This window comes from Parasteatoda tepidariorum, chromosome 4 (genome assembly GCF_043381705.1).
Source record: "Parasteatoda tepidariorum isolate YZ-2023 chromosome 4, CAS_Ptep_4.0, whole genome shotgun sequence".
NCBI lineage: Eukaryota > Metazoa > Arthropoda > Arachnida > Araneae > Theridiidae > Parasteatoda > Parasteatoda tepidariorum.
The window spans coordinates 41998829-42018614 of NC_092207.1; the positions used below are offsets into that span (position 1 = coordinate 41998829).

General features: G+C 28.8%; 2 protein-coding genes across 2 annotated transcripts in view; one reads left to right on the forward strand and one right to left on the reverse strand.

Annotated features, from left to right (window-relative positions):
* Positions 1-15291, reverse strand: part of LOC139425496 (glutamate receptor ionotropic, kainate glr-3-like) — a 35682-nt gene extending 20391 nt beyond the window's left edge. The window contains exons 1-6 of the mRNA XM_071180505.1: positions 15228-15291; positions 11641-11685; positions 9960-10063; positions 4166-4253; positions 1895-2053; positions 630-771 (exon numbers count right to left, since the gene is read on the reverse strand). Of these exons, the coding sequence (XP_071036606.1) occupies positions 630-771; positions 1895-2053; positions 4166-4253; positions 9960-10063; positions 11641-11667 (520 nt within the window). The 5' untranslated portion in view covers positions 11668-11685; positions 15228-15291. The remainder of the gene's footprint in view (positions 1-629; positions 772-1894; positions 2054-4165; positions 4254-9959; positions 10064-11640; positions 11686-15227) is intronic.
* LOC107440755 (uncharacterized) overlaps positions 1-19786 on the forward strand; it is a 153750-nt gene that overhangs the window by 85751 nt on the left and 48213 nt on the right. The window lies entirely within an intron of this gene.

Genomic DNA, 19786 nt, shown 5'->3' on the forward strand with positions numbered 1-19786 from the left:
TGTCCATAAACCAGTGGGAGTAAGAGGGGGTGGGGATATCTTCTGAACATCACGTTGCAAGGCATCCCAAATATGTTCAATAATGTTCATGTCTGGGAGTGGATCCAAGAGCACTCTTCTGAATTTAGACACTTCCGCTGGCCACCAAAAGTCCCAAACATGAACATTATTGAACACATTCGGGATGCCTTGCAACGTGATGTTCAGAAGATATCCCCACCCCCTCTTACTCCCTCTGGTTTATGGGCCGCCCTGCAGGATTCATGGTGTCAATTCTCTCCAGCACAGCTTCAGACATTGATCGAATCCATGCCACGTCGTGTTGCGGCACTTCTGCATGCTCGCGTTGGCCCTACACGATATTAGGCTGGTATACCAGTTTTTTTGGCTCTTCAGTGTATCTTCACGGCAAAATACTTAACTTTGTAGGTGTTCGTTAGAATTAAGAACACTGGGTTTTTCCTTAAAAAATTTTTAAAAAAGGTGCTGACTGTATAATATAACAAATTTACTGAAAAATAAGTAACTTTTATTATAATTTCTTGGAGTGCAGTGTTAAGCGATCTGTTCCTTACATTCTTTGTTAATTAATAAAGTTTATTTAGAATACGCATATATAACATATTTACTTTCTTGTAACAGCGATCGTGATATAATCCAGACATTTTTGTAAAAGTTCAGTACGAATTCGATGCTTCGTATTTCCTTTTTTTCAGCTACTGTTATGGTTATGCTTAAAACTAATCCCATGGTAAAAATCAAGATCCACACCTATGACGAAAAAGAATATGGTTAATAATAGTGTACTCTCTACTAGTGCGTTTAGTTAAATAGATTGCCTTATTGATTTGAAACTCTTTATACAATTATTTCGTAATTACTTTTTATTGCTGTAACTGCGTATATATTTTGCTGTTAATTGAGTAATTAAAATGCTTCAGAATTTTTTGGAAGGTATTGGTGCTGGCAAATTAAATAAATTGTTGATTAACAGCTATATTCAGGTTCAATAGATATAGCTGTAAGAAGCAATTTTGACGAAAATTCAAGTCTGTCTTGTCTGCGTGTATAGTCATGACAACTGTGTTTTGGGATCGAAAGGTGGTATTGTTGGTTGACTTTATGGAAACTGGAACCACAATAAACTCTGAGAGATATTGTAAGACACGGAGAATGCTCAAGTGGGCCATTCCGAACAGGAGAAGAGATATGTTGTGCAAGGCCGTAAGCGTTCTCCATGATAACGCTCTCCCCCATGTTGCCAGACGAGCCGTTGCTCAACTGCAACAGTTTGGATGGAGCATCATCACCCATCCACTCTATAGTGCGGACTTGGTACCCAGTGACTACCATCTCTTTCCAAAGCTGAGTTTCAAAGTTTCTTTAACAGTATGGAGGTGAACTAGTTTGACTTACGACCACTATATAAAACTTCCTTACTCTCCCTGAACTGGTGAGTACAACTATGGTGGTTAGAGCATCCTAGTGCGAACCCCAAAATCCTTGGCTCAAATGTTACCAGCAGCCAACAAACATCTCTTTTACGCCTTCCTCCCGCATTACTTTTTAGACTATTCATTTTGCACAGAAATCAGTAGATGCTGTTCTAATTTTGAATACATCGAGTTTTCAAATTCTATAATTATTGGTTTCGGAGCTATTTTGACGCATTTTTGCTTGATTTTGAGAAACCTTTCTTTATAATGCAATCTATCGTCTGTTTTGGCCAGATATTTTGCTTGTAGCATAAATAATAATTTTCATTTAAAATCTGAAAAAAAAATTTTTTTGCTTTCGAAGTTTTGAGACTGAATGATTTTGTTGTTAAGACAAAACAGCGTAATCTTAATATAAAGGAAAATCTTAAATAAATTTACGAATCTAAAAACATTACCTCATAGGAGAAGGCTGAAATGGTGTTAAAAAGCGACATTCTCCATTCGAAGACAGGAACCAGAATTTCAACATGATCTATATAAAGTGGAACAGAGGTTGCAAACGTCTCGAAACGGCTATATGACAAAGTAAATGGGCCTATTGCAAAATCAGCTTCCTGAAGAAAAAAAAAATTTAAAAAAACATATATTTATAAAGCAAAATAATTAACTCAAAAGCATTCATGGGTGTTTTAAAGAAATATGCCATTGGCTGAAATAACTACAAACACTTGGAGCAACATTGCCAAAGTTTGAAAATAATGGTGTTTTTAGCGCTACGTTAAAAAAACATTGGAGAAGCTTAAGCCAAACAATAGAACTAGTTTCAACCAAGTCGCAGGCAAGCTTAAACCAAACGTGTTAAATGATTTTAGCGGAACTATTTTCTAGCGACTTTATTCTACCACTTCCATAAAAACGTCTCCCTTTTTGAATTTAATGAAGGGCTGGGCACTCCATAATGATCACCTGTAGCACTTGTTTTTAGAATTCATATAAACATATAAAAAATGTTGTTGTTGTTGTTGCTTATCCTCTCTGTCTGACGGAGTCAGACAAGATCCACGAGTTCGTTGACTGAAAGGAAGACAAAGGAAGGACAACAACAGCAACAGAATTCATATAAACATATAAAAAATGAAAATCAAAAAGGCTGGTTGGTCAGGAATCGTAGACTGAGAAAAAAAGTATGGCAAAAATTTCCAGAAAATTATTAACTTACCATGTTTCTGGCTGAATGGGAACACAAATGGTCGGATTATTTTTACCGAAGTGCTTTGGTAATGATTTTGATGAAATTAACAATAAATTATGGTTTTATAATCTATGATAAAATTAATTAAATGTGGTAAAATTTGGATGTTTTATTATGCTTTAGAGCACAACATAAAAACCATTAATTCGGTTACATTTACTTTTCAGGTTTGTATTTTTTAATCATATCTGTTAATAAGAATTGTAATTTTGAAAGCCAGATTACCAAATTAATGGTTTAAGAACCGTATATTTTTTAACAGAATTATGCTAATTTTTATCAGAAATGTCAATACCATACAGTATGGTAGTTTTACCATATTTTTTTCATGCGTGCTTGCTACGTCTTTCGTCGAAACGAATTTTGATTTAGTAAAAACACATAAAATAATGGAAAATATAAATGTACTTAATGTATTATGTTAGTTACAAACTTAGCATACAATAATTATTGTTAATATTATGTAAATGTTGAAGAGTTGAAAAATGTTTGTGAATGAGATTGATTTAATCATATTATTGTTTTGAAAAACAAGAGTGTTTCAAAAAAATACATCACTGTCTTTGAAAGAATAAGAAATATAATTATGATCCATGATCATGCTTAAAATATTTTTGAATTTGGTCTATGTTTGTCATATGATGCATTAGCAATATTTAAATATGAAAACAAATTATATAAACAACTTAAAAACATTTATTTTTTAAATATAAGTATGTTTTTTATTTTTTTTTTGTCAGAAAAATCTTTTAAAAAATTAACATTTTAACATTTTTCTGATTCAAAATTATCAAAATAAAATATTTGAACTTTGACTTAAGCCTGCTCCTCCATTGTAGTTGCAAATAAAAATCCAAACCATTCAAAGGAAAGTATGGTCAAGAACGATATCTTATTGAGACAAGTTCGTGATATATCGCTTTCAATATATCGAAGTTTTTTTCAGCATTAGCATAAATCAGACATACCCAGAACAAAAATGGTCATATATCAAGTGATATTTCCACATTAAATTTTTCGTTTCTGATGCTTTATGGGAAGATTTTCCGTAGCCATTTTATAAGAACATGTATAAATCTTAAGAAAAGCTTGTTAGATGTGTTTAAAATTTGTCAATGTAAGTTTAAAACTCAGCAACGAAAAATAGTTGCGAGAAATAGTTAAATCTTTTTGAATTCTTCATATAGTATAATAATTAAATATCCACTATTTATTAAAAAAAACAACAATACTTTCGCTCCGGGTATAAAGAATATTTAGATTACCATTAATCTAACATTAACAGCGTTAATATTTATATTTAAAAGCTTTGTATTTCAATTAAAAAAATATTTAAACTTTTAATACACTTATCAAATATACGCTGAGCAATTCACCATTTAAAATTTCTCAATCAAAAATAAAATTAAATGTCTTCTATATATTGTTGCAACCTCATAATAAAAACAAATTTTTATTTATAAAAATAACTTACGTCCCTTTCCACCATTCCAAGCATACCTGTCCATCCGCTATTCGTTTGAATACCCCACGAGTCTCCTTTAGCTCGATGCAATGAGTACCTACATTGAGAATGAATTACATTTTAAATAGCAAAATAGTAAAAAGCATTGTATCACATACTTATACCATTTCTGCTTAAATCTACCAAATTGATTGAGACAGTTACAAGATTTCAATTAAAATTTTCGCCCTAAAGCAAATCTTGTTTAAAATAAATCGCAGACTACAACACCATTCACAATATCCGAATAGGCTTACTGAAAGTGATGATCTCCAAACTGAATGCACATATCAAAAAATTTTCACGTTTAATAATCGTTCTCCTGATTGTGAAATTTAAGGTGTTATATTTGTAAAGTCTGTTAATTCAGTTTAGAAAGTTAATGAAATTCAAACTAAAAATTAAAATAAAGCGCAGACTACAGCACCATTCTCAATATCCGAATAGGCTTGCTGATAGTGATGATCTCCATACTGAATGCACAGATCAAACAATTTTCACGTTTAATAATCGCTCTCCTAATTGTGAACTTTAAAGTGTTAGATTTGTAAAGCCTGTTAATTTAGTTCAGAAAGTTAATGAAATTCAAATTAAACATTTAAATAAAGCGCAGACTATAGCACCAGTAGTAGCTCACAATATCCGAATAGGCTTACTGAAAGTGATGTTCTCCAAACTGAATGCACAGATCAAACAATTTTCACGTTTAATAATCGTTCTCCTAATTGTGAACTTTAAAGTGTTAGATTTGTAAAGCCTGTTAATTTTGTTTCGAAAGTTAATGAAATTCAAATTAAAAATTTAAATAAAGCGCAGACTACAGCACCATTCACAATATCCGAATAGGCTTGCTGAAAGTGATGATCTCCAAACTGAATGCACATATCAAACAATTTTCACGTTTAATAATCGTTCTCCTGATTGTGAAATTTAAGGTGTTATATTTGTAAAGTCTGTTAATTCAGTTTAGAAAGTTAATGAAATTCAAACTAAAAATTAAAATAAAGCGCAGACTACAGCACCATTCTCAATATCCGAATAGGCTTGCTGATAGTGATGATCTCCATACTGAATGCACAGATCAAACAATTTTCACGTTTAATAATCGCTCTCCTAATTGTGAACTTTAAAGTGTTAGATTTGTAAAGCCTGTTAATTTAGTTCAGAAAGTTAATGAAATTCAAATTAAACATTTAAATAAAGCGCAGACTATAGCACCAGTAGTAGCTCACAATATCCGAATAGGCTTACTGAAAGTGATGTTCTCCAAACTGAATGCACAGATCAAACAATTTTCACGTTTAATAATCGTTCTCCTAATTGTGAACTTTAAAGTGTTAGATTTGTAAAGCCTGTTAATTTTGTTTCGAAAGTTAATGAAATTCAAATTAAAAATTTAAATAAAGCGCAGACTACAGCACCATTCACAATATCCGAATAGGCTTGCTGAAAGTGATGATCTCCAAACTGAATGCACATATCAAACAATTTTCACGTTTAATAATCGTTCTCCTGATTGTGAAATTTAAGGTGTTATATTTGTAAAGTCTGTTAATTCAGTTTAGAAAGTTAATGAAATTCAAACTAAAAATTAAAATAAAGCGCAGACTACAGCACCATTCTCAATATCCGAATAGGCTTGCTGATAGTGATGATCTCCATACTGAATGCACAGATCAAACAATTTTCACGTTTAATAATCGCTCTCCTAATTGTGAACTTTAAAGTGTTAGATTTGTAAAGCCTGTTAATTTAGTTCAGAAAGTTAATGAAATTCAAATTAAACATTTAAATAAAGCGCAGACTATAGCACCAGTAGTAGCTCACAATATCCGAATAGGCTTACTGAAAGTGATGTTCTCCAAACTGAATGCACAGATCAAACAATTTTCACGTTTAATAATCGTTCTCCTAATTGTGAACTTTAAAGTGTTAGATTTGTAAAGCCTGTTAATTTTGTTTCGAAAGTTAATGAAATTCAAATTAAAAATTTAAATAAAGCGCAGACTACAGCACCATTCACAATATCCGAATAGGCTTGCTGAAAGTGATGATCTCCAAACTGAATGCACATATCAAACAATTTTCACGTTTAATAATCGTTCTCCTGATTGTGAAATTTAAGGTGTTATATTTGTAAAGTCTGTTAATTCAGTTTAGAAAGTTAATGAAATTCAAACTAAAAATTAAAATAAAGCGCAGACTACAGCACCATTCTCAATATCCGAATAGGCTTGCTGATAGTGATGATCTCCATACTGAATGCACAGATCAAACAATTTTCACGTTTAATAATCGCTCTCCTAATTGTGAACTTTAAAGTGTTAGATTTGTAAAGCCTGTTAATTTAGTTCAGAAAGTTAATGAAATTCAAATTAAACATTTAAATAAAGCGCAGACTATAGCACCAGTAGTAGCTCACAATATCCGAATAGGCTTACTGAAAGTGATGTTCTCCAAACTGAATGCACAGATCAAACAATTTTCACGTTTAATAATCGTTCTCCTAATTGTGAACTTTAAAGTGTTAGATTTGTAAAGCCTGTTAATTTTGTTTCGAAAGTTAATGAAATTCAAATTAAAAATTTAAATAAAGCGCAGACTACAGCACCATTCACAATATCCGAATAGGCTTGCTGAAAGTGATGATCTCCAAACTGAATGCACATATCAAACAATTTTCACGTTTAATAATCGTTCTCCTGATTGTGAAATTTAAGGTGTTATATTTGTAAAGTCTGTTAATTCAGTTTAGAAAGTTAATGAAATTCAAACTAAAAATTAAAATAAAGCGCAGACTACAGCACCATTCTCAATATCCGAATAGGCTTGCTGATAGTGATGATCTCCATACTGAATGCACAGATCAAACAATTTTCACGTTTAATAATCGCTCTCCTAATTGTGAACTTTAAAGTGTTAGATTTGTAAAGCCTGTTAATTTAGTTCAGAAAGTTAATGAAATTCAAATTAAACATTTAAATAAAGCGCAGACTATAGCACCAGTAGTAGCTCACAATATCCGAATAGGCTTACTGAAAGTGATGTTCTCCAAACTGAATGCACAGATCAAACAATTTTCACGTTTAATAATCGTTCTCCTAATTGTGAACTTTAAAGTGTTAGATTTGTAAAGCCTGTTAATTTTGTTTCGAAAGTTAATGAAATTCAAATTAAAAATTTAAATAAAGCGCAGACTACAGCACCATTCACAATATCCGAATAGGCTTGCTGAAAGTGATGATCTCCAAACTGAATGCACAGATCAAACAATTTTCTCGTTTAATAATCGTTCTACTAATTGTGAACTTTAAAGTGTTAGATTTTTAAAGCCTGTTAATTTAGTTTAGAAAGTTAATGAAATTCAAATTAAAAATTTAAATAAAGCGCAGACTATAGCACCAGTAGCAACTCACAATATCCGAATAGGCTTAAAGAAAGTGATGATCTCCAAACTGAATGTACATATCAAACTATTTTAACGTTTAATAATCGTTCTCCTAATTGTGAACTTTAAAGAGTGAGATTTGTAAAGTCTGCTAATTTAGTTTAGAAAGTTAATGAAATTCAAAATAAAAAGTTGCCACTAATCTGTAAATTGGAAACTGCAGTAAAAAAAAAAATATATATATATATATACGGCCTCTCAATTTTACGTACACTCTGAATGATACATGATTTACTTGGATGAGAAGATCTCGTGAAATAGGCGGGGAGGGAATCTGTATCAATCGAAGATGAAATTGCGCTTTTGTAGAGTGCCAGTAGTATAAAGTTTGTTAAAAATCGTGAACGAGAACTACAAAAATATATATTTAATCAGTTCCTGTAAATTATCAATGCAAGTATATACAACCGGAAAAAATACTAATTTAAACTCTAACCCTAACATAGACACCTTATATTATAATAAATGAATAAAAGAGCTAAATAATATAAATATATTCAACTATAGATAGAACTATTGTTATTTCGCTTTCATGCAGTGTAAGTAAAAAATTATCTTAAAACTGCTACGCAGAAAAATATATTAATAAAATTTACTCCGAACCAATTAAAAACTTCGTAAATTAAAATTTTGAAATAAAATTTCAAAAATAATATCATTGTTTTTAATTTTTTCCTAAAATGTTTGGTCTACATTTAATTGAATTAATCAATTACTGAATTGGTTAGAAAACCATGAGCTCCCAATTTCTTAAAATAATTAAAATAATTTTAGATAATTTTAATCTCGATTTTATGGCAACAGATAAAGATACTAACATTATAATGATTATGTGACTATTACGGACAGTTGAAAAAAAGTATACTAATAGTGTTTGGAATTTTTAAAACTTGTAAATATTTGAGTTAGCTCACTTCTAAACGCTATTGAATTGGTCAAAACAGTCGCGATCAGACATAAGCATCAATTGTGTAAAGTATTTTTCAGAAGATGGCGACACTATCAATTAGTCAAATTCAAAAGTTCAAAATTATTTAAATACTTATTGCCACTTAATATGAAACAATCATTTCTAAACTAAATTTTCCAGTTAATTTGTAAGTTATGAGAGAGGAGAAGTTTTCTCAAACTTAGGTGTCATATTTGAAAAAAAGGCTAACTTTTAGTTATTTCTGCTAATATTTAATAAAACATGGATATTTTTTTCCTTTTTTGAAAAAAAAGCAACCAACAATGTTAAATATTTTACGGTAATAAACAAGGTTTTTATTTTTTTAAATCATTTTTATGCTATATTTTAATATTTGTTGTTAATTATACGCGCTAATTTAAAAATATTATATGCATATTGTAAAAACAAATCAACAAATAGAAAAATATTAAAAAATGAAGGAAAAAAAACACATTAATAAATGGAAATAGTGTATAAAACTAATGAAGTGTTATAATTTTATTTTTTTCTATGCAGCATAAAGCAAACTTTTTTAAAAAAAAGTAATTCCTTCTTTAAATCTTTGTAAATGTTATATATAAATTATAAATTATATATAGATTGAAGATTATATATTGATTAATTATAATAAATAGATTAATTATTGAGAGGTGAAAATAAATTTATTGGATAAAGATTCAATGTGATCTCAATATTGTTCAGATAATGGCTGGTTATGGCAATAATTAAATATTGAATGAAAAATATTACTTCATTCGTGACATTCTGGGTCGATTTTATCATTTCATGTCATAACTAAATCTCAAAAAATATCAATTCTTCTTCAATATGATGGAATAATCAATGTATACATGTTTTTTATAATTGAAGGCTGATAAATTCTTTGAAGAAATAAAATGGTGGTTATTTTAGATTCAACAATGGTATATTTTTAGTTTTTTTCCTTTTGATGCAACCTTCAAATTATAAATCTTTTTTTTAAATTAATTTTAATACAAAATGTACACACTTCATAAGTTATAATAAGCTGAAAAAAGAAATTCAAAATCATTCCACGGAGTCTCAGAAGTAAAAACTTGAAATGATTTTAATTCTTAATGTAAGACACTCAAATAGATGGGGACAAGCAAAAAAAGTTTTAGAAAATAAAAATTTGTTTATTTTATAAAAACACATCATGCCACTTATATTCAATAAAATATACTTTTATATAAAGAAATAATAAAGCCACCGATAAAGGCAACAAATAAAAAATAATAGGAAAAACTAGGATTATTTTAGCTTTATTATCTATTTATATAGTAGTGTTCTTATTTATATTATATATCAATTTTTGAACATCTTATTTATTTGAATGCACTTACGTAAAATTTAGCTTATTCTGTATCAATTCAAACACATCAGTAAAAGGTCCTGACATTTGCAATTCTCCATCTTCATCCGTTTGTAATAACAAAAATGGATCATACTAAAAAAAAGGATTAGTAAAAAAAACAATAAAAAGAATAAGTATACAAAATTATTTATATTTTTAAAAAACCTGCATTATTGTGCAAGTCTGATATGAAAAGTAACGATTTAAAATAAAGGTTTAGCACAAAAGAATATCATAATTTTGTAATATTCATTTTTTTAAATATATTATGCATATTACACTAAATAAAATGAAAAATTTAATAAAAATATATTAGCATTTGTTTTCAATTCCAAGTCTTCAATGCATGACCTTTTACTCCATGGAAAACATCCAATCTTTTGTTCCAAGCATTTTGAAGCTTCACACATTATGTAGCTCCAGTTGATTCGTAATGTTGTTCAAGTTTTGATTTTAATTTCAACTAATTCTTCAGTTTGATTCTGAATGGTTCTTAATTCTCTTCAGTTGAATTTTAAAAATGTCCAAATGTGTTTTTATCCATTGATTCATTAATAGTGTCTTGGGTATACGAATGTCAATAACTTGCACTTAATTAAATGGCCATCTAGGTCTCCGAACCTTACATCATGTAACTTTTTTACGGTGTAAGGTTAAAACACTGTTTTTATAAACCACCATTGCCAAAAAAGCTTAAGGAAGCATTTGCTAAGCATTAGGAAAAATTGACAGTGTGCAAAATTAATGAAACAATAAATAAGATTTCTTTTGTGTAACAAGAGAATCACACATATAACATTCGTAAGTGAAAAAAATTAACACTATTTTCTATAATTTTATCATTTATTGTAATATTTATTTCCCACCGATTTTTTATTGCAATATTTATGCCCACCCGATTGACACTCGTCATTCAGGCATCAGTAAGGCAGATTTATTGGCCATTCTTTCAGGGTTGCCATATTGTATAACATCCATGTCTTGTCCGATATATTATATAAACCCAGGACCTTTCTAACGTGAGTTTAGCTCCCTGACCACCACACAATCAGGTCGGTATTTATTCTAATATATGAAACATTATAACCGTTTTATGAAATACGTTTTTATTTAAGAAACCAATTTATGTAACAAATCATCTTTACCATTATAATCTTCTTAATTAATTTCATTAAACAAATTTTTATTTGAATAAATAATCACAAGAAACAGAAGCTGTTACTTATTACTTGATAAAAAATTTGATTTGTACTCATATGCAGATGGAAATATAAGTCCATCTCTTGACTTTTGACTCTAAAATTGACTATTATTGCCGTCTGCATATTTTTGAAGCCAATGAAGTTTTTTAAAACAGTAAACTCTAATTTTATTCACACAGATAAGTTTCAATGTAAAAAAATTTAAATATAGCATGAATTCATTTTAAATTTCGAGTTATTTGTTTAATTTCAAAATGTACGTATGTGTTGTAATTTTAACATTTTCCCGGTTTGTGTCAAAATGTATGATACATTTTTATTGGCTCTCTTTAAATAACATTGATTTCTATTATATATGAATCCAGCGCAAATTATTCATTACAATCATTTTCGGAAACAATTGCATTTATGTGAGAACAAGTTATATAATTTGCAGCTATATCAAACAAGTAAAATTTCAAAACCTACTTCAGCCACAGCAACTCGTAAATGCATACCAATCAGTAAGAGATCCTAAAAAATTAATATTTCTGTTAATTTCATTAAACAGGCTTTTATTTTGCATTTTTATAACAAACTAGAAATTTAATTTTGAAAAAAGTGATGTTATTGTTTTAAATTCTACATATTAGTGCAATTTACAATAAACTCACAGCATCAAATGCAGTATTTTTAGGTTTGGAGTACTAATAATTTGAAATATTAGAGTACTAAATAATTTTAAAAAAAGCGTGTGTTAAAAATAAAAATAAAAACAGGACACATATAATATCTTCTATTTGGTTATTACAGTGAGATTCAGAGCAAAAGCAAAAGGGGGAAATTCAAATTGAAAGGGAGAATGATTAAACTTTTCCCCTGAGAGGGAAAACGTACAAGAACTGTATTATTTTACTTTAGTATTAGGTGTGCTCAGGATTGTAATGGCATAGAAATGTCATGTTCGAGATGTTTACTTTTGTTACCTATTTTGTTTAATTAAATTTATTGTTGAATGTTGTTCACCCGTCTAATTATTATTTACATCAAAACTCTTATTCACAATTTAAAACCTTTCTATTATTAAGAATAATTTCCTGAAATTCTCTATTTATGTTCAATTTTAAAAGCGGTGAAACTGTATAATAATGGTAATCTTTTTTTTTTTCTTAGACATAATATTAGTTTATAAAACCAAAATATACTACATTAGAACCATTCATTTGATAATTTTTCCATGCATATGGCTATAGTTTTAAGTTTACTACAAATCTGAATATGGCTGTGCAGAACATAAAGTAATGTTTCCCTGTACTGGATCTCGGTGAAATTATCCGGGTCAAAATACCCGGTACCAGGGGCCTGTTACGGTAATTGGTGAGTTGGTTATAGGAGTTGGTAGGAGTTGGAATAGGTCTTATGACTAAAAGTCGGATTCAGGTACGGAAACCGGGTAGAGAAATTATTGTATCGGTTTCGGGTAATAAGTGAGTAATACCCGGGTAACCTAAGTAGATAACGAGTAATAACCGAGTACCGAGAAATTGCCAAGTATCGATATATCCCTAGTTTCAATGTTCCAAAAATCAATGGTTTTGAAGGGTAAAGTGAAAGTAGCATAGAAAAATATCGTCTTAAGATATCGGAACACTTCTATGCTTCACTAAAGCGATAAGGTGAAAAGGCGTTTAAAGATATAAAAAAATTTCGCCAGTTTGAAATATTTGAAATAGTTAATGAAAAAGAAATTTTGCTCTCTGCTTTAGAAAGTGTTGTTGTAATACAAGTAGTAAAAATTCTATCACATCTATCTCGAAATTTGAAATATCTTTATCTCTTCTCAAAGAAAAAGAAATGGACGAAAAATAGATAAATTTATCTAATTCTTAGAGCGATGTATTAGTTTTGCTTAAATGACCACTATATTTAAATCACTGCTTTCTGAAATGAGAAATTTCATTAAATGTTATTTTAAATTAAACGGCAAAGAAAATGCCCCTTTTCTCTTGTTTCCATTGCCTCGTTTCTCAATTGCAATTGATGGTTAAGGCTATTAATAATATTTATTAACAAAAGTCTTATCGAATAAGTTTGGGCAATTATCTTTCTGAAATACGTGATTCATTTATATTGCGAAGACATCCATTAGTTAATTTTACAAAACACCCTTTTTTTTAAACAGTACGGTTATTTGCGAACATCGATGTAAAAGAAAAGCATAAATTGAAACTGAAGAAAGTGATTACTTCATCCTAATAAATATTAAGTTTTTTTAATAATTATTCAAACCATTTAATTACAACTTTAAATGTTAACAACATGTTAACTAATGAATTTCCTACTGTTAATATTTTAATACAAACAGTAGAAATGTTGAAAAAAAGTATTAAGAAAATCTAATATTTTTTTTATTAAGTTAATAAAAAACTTTTAAACGAAAGTAAATAGTATTAAATGCTAAATTAACTTCACTTTAGTTAATCGCAATTATTACTTTAGTAAATTTTTCTTGAAACAATAACTACTCTTAGAAATCTTACTTAACAATAGCTAACACGAATACGATTTCCCTTGCGCGTAGATATTTTTAAAATCTGTATATAGTAATTTAAAAATTGCGTTCCTAATAAATAAATTTGTATTTGTCAAAACATTTTAGACTCATTTTAATTCTTTTCATAATAAGAGATCCTATCCATTTTACATATTAGAAATGTTTACAGGTTAAAAATACAGGTAAATGTAAATTTCACTTTAGAAATTTCAAAATAATTTTTATTTGAAATCTGTGTGATAAAAAAAACCAGAGCAGTGCTAAAAATGTAACTTTCTGTTTTACTTTTATCTTTTAAAAATATGAATATTTTATATTAATTACTTTAACCAGCAGATGGGTAAAAGAGAAGAAAGCTGAACTGATTGTCTCAAGTCTAATTGAAATATAATTTTTATGAAATGAAACTTTCCATGAATTGAAATTAAACTAAACTTTCCATTTTTGAAAATTCGAATTGTTCATTTTCATGAATTGAAAATTTCCATTTTTATGAATTGAAACTAAAACACTTTTTACACTCTATTTCTTTTAGTCATATTCTCCATATGTGTAAAAATGTATTATATAATTAATCATGACAAATCATATTTGATTTAATAAGTTAGTAAATAATAAGTAAAGTAAAGTAATAAGTAAAGTAAAGTAATAAGTAAAGTAAAGTAATAAGTAAAGTAAATAATAAATAATAAGTAATAGTAAATAATAAGTTAAAATAAAATAAATTTTCGGAAAGATATAAATAATTTAATAAATTTATTTTAGTAAGACTTAAACGCGGATCAATTTTTGAGAAAATAATTTATTTTTGTCTGACGTAAAAGAGAAAATGAAGGTGAAATACTTTTAAGAGACGATGGAAGAAAATCTTCAATGGTGATTGAAGTGATACGGCCAACGTATTTCTATAGTTTTATACTCTACAGTTTTCTGGAAAAAAATATTTTATCTTCTTTCAGTCAACTCAAAAAAATATAGTCTTTAGAATTTCAATTTTATTTTTTAATTTTGTGTCTTGTAGTTTTATCTTGGAATGTGGCCAGAACTAATTTGGTAATATATTTTTTAATTACAAATAATTTCAATCAAATTAATAATTAAGCTGAACAAATACTTACAATTTTTTTCTTTTTTGCTGCAAACTTTGACTATTTTATCAACACTCCATTCGGAAATCATAAATTTTAAAGTCTTTTTTTAAACTAACCAAATAGAAAATTCTGTTACCAATACAGTAGATCTAAACTCTAAACATATATATTTTTTTTAAAAAATTATTTATATTTAAAATCAACGTAATAACAAATACAGTTTCTAATAATATGGAATTAAGGTCTAAATGCAAATTAAATTTGTACTTCCTTCAATATAATATCAATCTTAAATATAATAATTTTTGTCGGATCTAAAATATGACATTATTATTTACTCACACTTCGTATCAATTTCCGGCATAAATCAATAAATCTTATTTCAATAAGATTTCAATTTTAGGGATAAGATTTGAAAATTATTTACTTACGTTATGAGTCTACCCGTGACTAATTGTAAGAATTTCCTTAAATGCCGTCCTCCGAATTTTAGTTCTCACTAAAAACTAAACAAAAATTTGCGTTTCCAAGTTTACATTGCATTGCATCACGCAATGTTGCTTTTTATTGTACATTTATTCCTGACAATTATTAGTTTTCAATATTCACTTATCGGCTTTGAGCGTCTTCTTTTGAAAAATGAATAATATAATACCTCACGGGTTATAGAATTATAATGATGAATGAAAAGTGACAGTGACATTTGGCGAGTTTTTGAGTTAGATATCTAACTGCTTTCATTACTGAAGCCCTAAATCGATTTCCCACTTCGTTTCTTTAGAAATATAAATGAAGTTAGACAATTTACGACAATGCAGTATTGACGTTTTCTCTGCCGATTCTTTGCATTTTAATGAATCTGTTTTTCTGCAAATTATTAGATAAATAATTGATGTAATAGGATTTCTTTCGATTAAGATGTTAGAAATGAAAGGTTTTTTGTCATCTTAAAATAAGTTTTATGTAGTTTTGGGAAAATATTGAGAATATTAGTTCTTCGTGGTTGTGGATGAGGTTTTGATTAGAATAAGCAAGTTTATCTCTATGTTGAAAAATCGTAAATGCCAACGTCGCCGCTTTTGGGGGTTCAACTTAACGTTTGTTTTACTATGCAAAAAACTGTAAGACTTTGAAACTTGAAATTACTAAGGTCTCTCGAAAAGAGTACATGGATTGCAAGGATATTAAATTTTAAAATTTTTCAATTTGTTCGAGAATTATATATATTTCTATTAGACTTCTTGGGAAAAAACTATAGGGCTGCTCGAAAGGCCTCGGGTATGCAACCAAAAAGTTCAAATTCGGCATGATGAAAATTTCCAAAATTTTAACTTATTCGGAAGTAGTAGAAATTTTAAATACTCTTTTCCGAATTCTTTTTCACTTTTTTTTATGTTACATTTTGTTTTGATGCTCAAACTCTAAAAAACTAAGGAACTTGAAGTTAAGAACGTGTTTAATAAAATATAGGGAGTACGGCAAAATAAAAAAACAAAATCGAATTCGAATTTGAATATAATAATAAAAAATTTGAGAAAATAAATAAAACATGTTAATCGATCTATTACTTGCTGAAAGGCAATTACAGAGTTATTATAATTTTGACGTTTATTTTTTAAATTGATATGTGTTCGAAAGTCTTTGCATATTCATGTAACGAATTCGCACATCGAATTCATACATCGAAACTATAAACTTTTTTGAATAATTCTATGATATATATCGTAAATGATAGCACGAATTAAATTTCTGTCTGATATGTTTAACTTTTGAAACTTTTTTCATTGTTTTGAAAGCATATTTGTTAAATTTGGCAACGAAATGAAACGGAACTAACTATAAGCATTTGGGGAAGATTAATGAAATCTTATACCGCAATGGTCTTTTCTTAACTTGCAAAGGACTATAATTATTATAATCACAATTTTTTAAAAATCCATTTGATATCGCTTTAATATTATTAGTAACGTAATTGAGAAGTTTCCCGTGTTTTGTTGTAATAACATTTTTAATAAGCTCTATTTTTAGGCTAAAGTGTTTACTGTTTTCCATAAATGGCACATGCAAATTTCTAAGCTATTCCAAAAACCAATACTTAAAACAAGTGCATTCTAGTGAGAATGATTTGAAACATATATATCAGTTTTTGTGATTGCAATTTCACTAAAAAAGAACTTTTAAGGCTATTAAGCCATTCAAAAAAATGATAGCAATCATTTATATTGACTGCTCTATTATTATGCTATGAATTATGAAATAGACCACGCAAGCGAGACAATTAATCAAAAGTTTGTCTTCTAACTTTTGGTTGCATGTAATTTATTTATTAGTTCCATGAAAGAAATAAAAGTTTTTGTTCATCTTGAAATAGGATTGTTTAGTTCTAAACGCATAGAGGTAATTTTCAGATTTTGAAAAAAGTTAAAGTCAAACAAACAATTTCGTTATTACTTTTTTTAAACACTTAATTCCCTGTTTCCTTTTCAGAAGTTTGTAACATTAATTTGATATGATTTTTTTTATTACTGAAAAATATTTATAGCCTTTTAAAAAATTTTAATATAGTTTTTATTTTTCGCATCCTATTTTTATAATTATGAGCCAATTTTACCAGTTTTGGCTTTTATTTTTAAATGTAGAAACAATAGTTTGAATATTGAAAATTTGTAGGAAATACATTATACATTTGTCTACATGGCGAAGGCAATTCTGGTAAAAATTATCGTACTGCACAGTATTGTCATTTCTGGTACACAAAAAAACATAATTCAGGTAAAAAAAACTAAATTATACAGTATTTCAACCATTCACTTGATAATTTTTCCTTTCATATGGTAAAGGTTTACCGGAAATTCTGCTTTCAAAAACTATAGTTCTTATTACCATACATTTAATAAACTACAAAACTGAATTCCATATTTTTAACAAAACTGAGCAAAACTATTATGAACAAAACTAAAGGCTATATTTTTAGGATTGCGCCCACTCCACCATATGTTTTACGGTTGGAGAGTTCAAATCCATCGTAAAAAGGCATGTTTATTCAGAGAAAGCACGCTTTTGTAACTTAAATATCTTCTGTGCAAATATTTCAGCATGTTTAAGCTCAGACCCTTGAATCATTACGATTGCATCACAGTACGTGAAAATCCGATCATCAGATTAAAAGTTATTTAGGTACTCCATTTTGCTCACTGTACTTAATATTAGTGTTTTTACGACCCATACACACTTGATTAAAGATGAACAAAAGGAAGGTTTGGCGTAAAACATTATAATTTTTTTAATTTATGCGCTAATTAGAAACACAAATAGACCCACATATTTCTACTTACTTTTTTTCACCATTGAGCATATATGATGTGCATTAATTTGTATACTGTTTACAAGCATTTATATTGTAATGTCATCCCTCAAATTAACCACTATATTAAAAAATATATTTATCATGAAGATTTTTTAGTTGCATGTTTCCTGTTTTTCTCAGTGCGAAAAATAAAAATTAAACCACTCTGAATAACTTTTGATCGAAAAATCGGATCTTCACGTACCAAGACTCAATCTTAATGGCTGGATAAAGTGATCCAAAACATACTAATTAATTAATGCTGACTATATTTTAAGTTACAAAATCCGGCACAAAAACACACTTTCTCTGAACAAGCATATATTTCCCCCCCCACACGGATTCCGATTTTTGGAAATATGGTCTCTATAGTTTCGTCAGGAAAGAGGCCCAAAGTTTGGACCCCTTAATGTTTTTATTTTTTTGTATTTCATCTTATCTCGAGAAATTTTCAAGCATGTTAAAAATTGTTTGCACACAATTATGACTTTTTTTGATCCAAAGATAATTTCATAAAAATTATAGCCTTTAGTAAATACATATTACTTTATTTAATAATGCTCGATAGAATTTTGAATTGTAAGGTATGTAATTTTTTACATCATTTTAAAGAATGTAATTTTACATACCAAATTTGAGTGAAGTCTGTCAAATAGTTCCTGAGAAATCTATTTTTTAAAATTCAATATCTAAGGAACTATTAGATAGATCTCACTCAAATTTTGTAGTATAAAATTGCATCCTTCAAAATGACGTATGAACTTACGTACCTTACAATTCAATATTGTTCAACTGTTATTAAATAAAATAATAAATATTTACTAAAAGTTACATTTTGCATGGTATTATCTTTGAATAAACAAGTTTTATAATCACGTGCAAAACTTTTTAATTTCGCTCTAAAAGCTCGGGAGATATAGCAAAATACGCAACAACAACAACAAAAAATAACATTAAGGGGTCCAAACTTTCTTGACCAAACTATTGCGGCTAACTTCTATTCGTTTTGTTGGGAACCAGAAATCCAAATCCTCCGAAAAAAATGTATGTTAATTCCGATGAAGTACGTTTTTGTTACGTAACTTAAAATATCATCTACACTATTTCATTAGCATATTTGAGGTCAACCCCTTCAAATCATTAAAAAAGAATCATAAAACGTGAAGATCCAATCACTAGATCAAAAGTTTTAAGGGTGGTCCGTTTTTTATTTTGCCTACAGTACATGAATTATGGAGAAGAGAATATTAATTCCATATTTCGTTAGTTTCGAATATATTACTTTTGTTTTTCCTCTGTGGCAGCTTGAATCCCATCAAGCTTCAAATTCATGGGTACCAGCTTGTCTGGAAAGTAAAGGAGGCTTGTGTGCAATGCTTACAACAAAACCAGAATCATGCCGTTAATTGAAATTACGGAGCTTTGACCTCGACGACCTCTCTAACAAGCAACGGACGTTTACGTTATTTGACTTTTTATATATACAACGAAGAGCCATTCCATTATGACCACCCTCCATCTATGACAATGGGCAGGCCCAGGTTTTCATGGTTTCTCGCCCAGGAACATGAGGCACATTAGGACCCATAATCCTCATAGAACAATCCCTGACGTCTGTAAGCTTCTTGAACATAGTTGCAGACC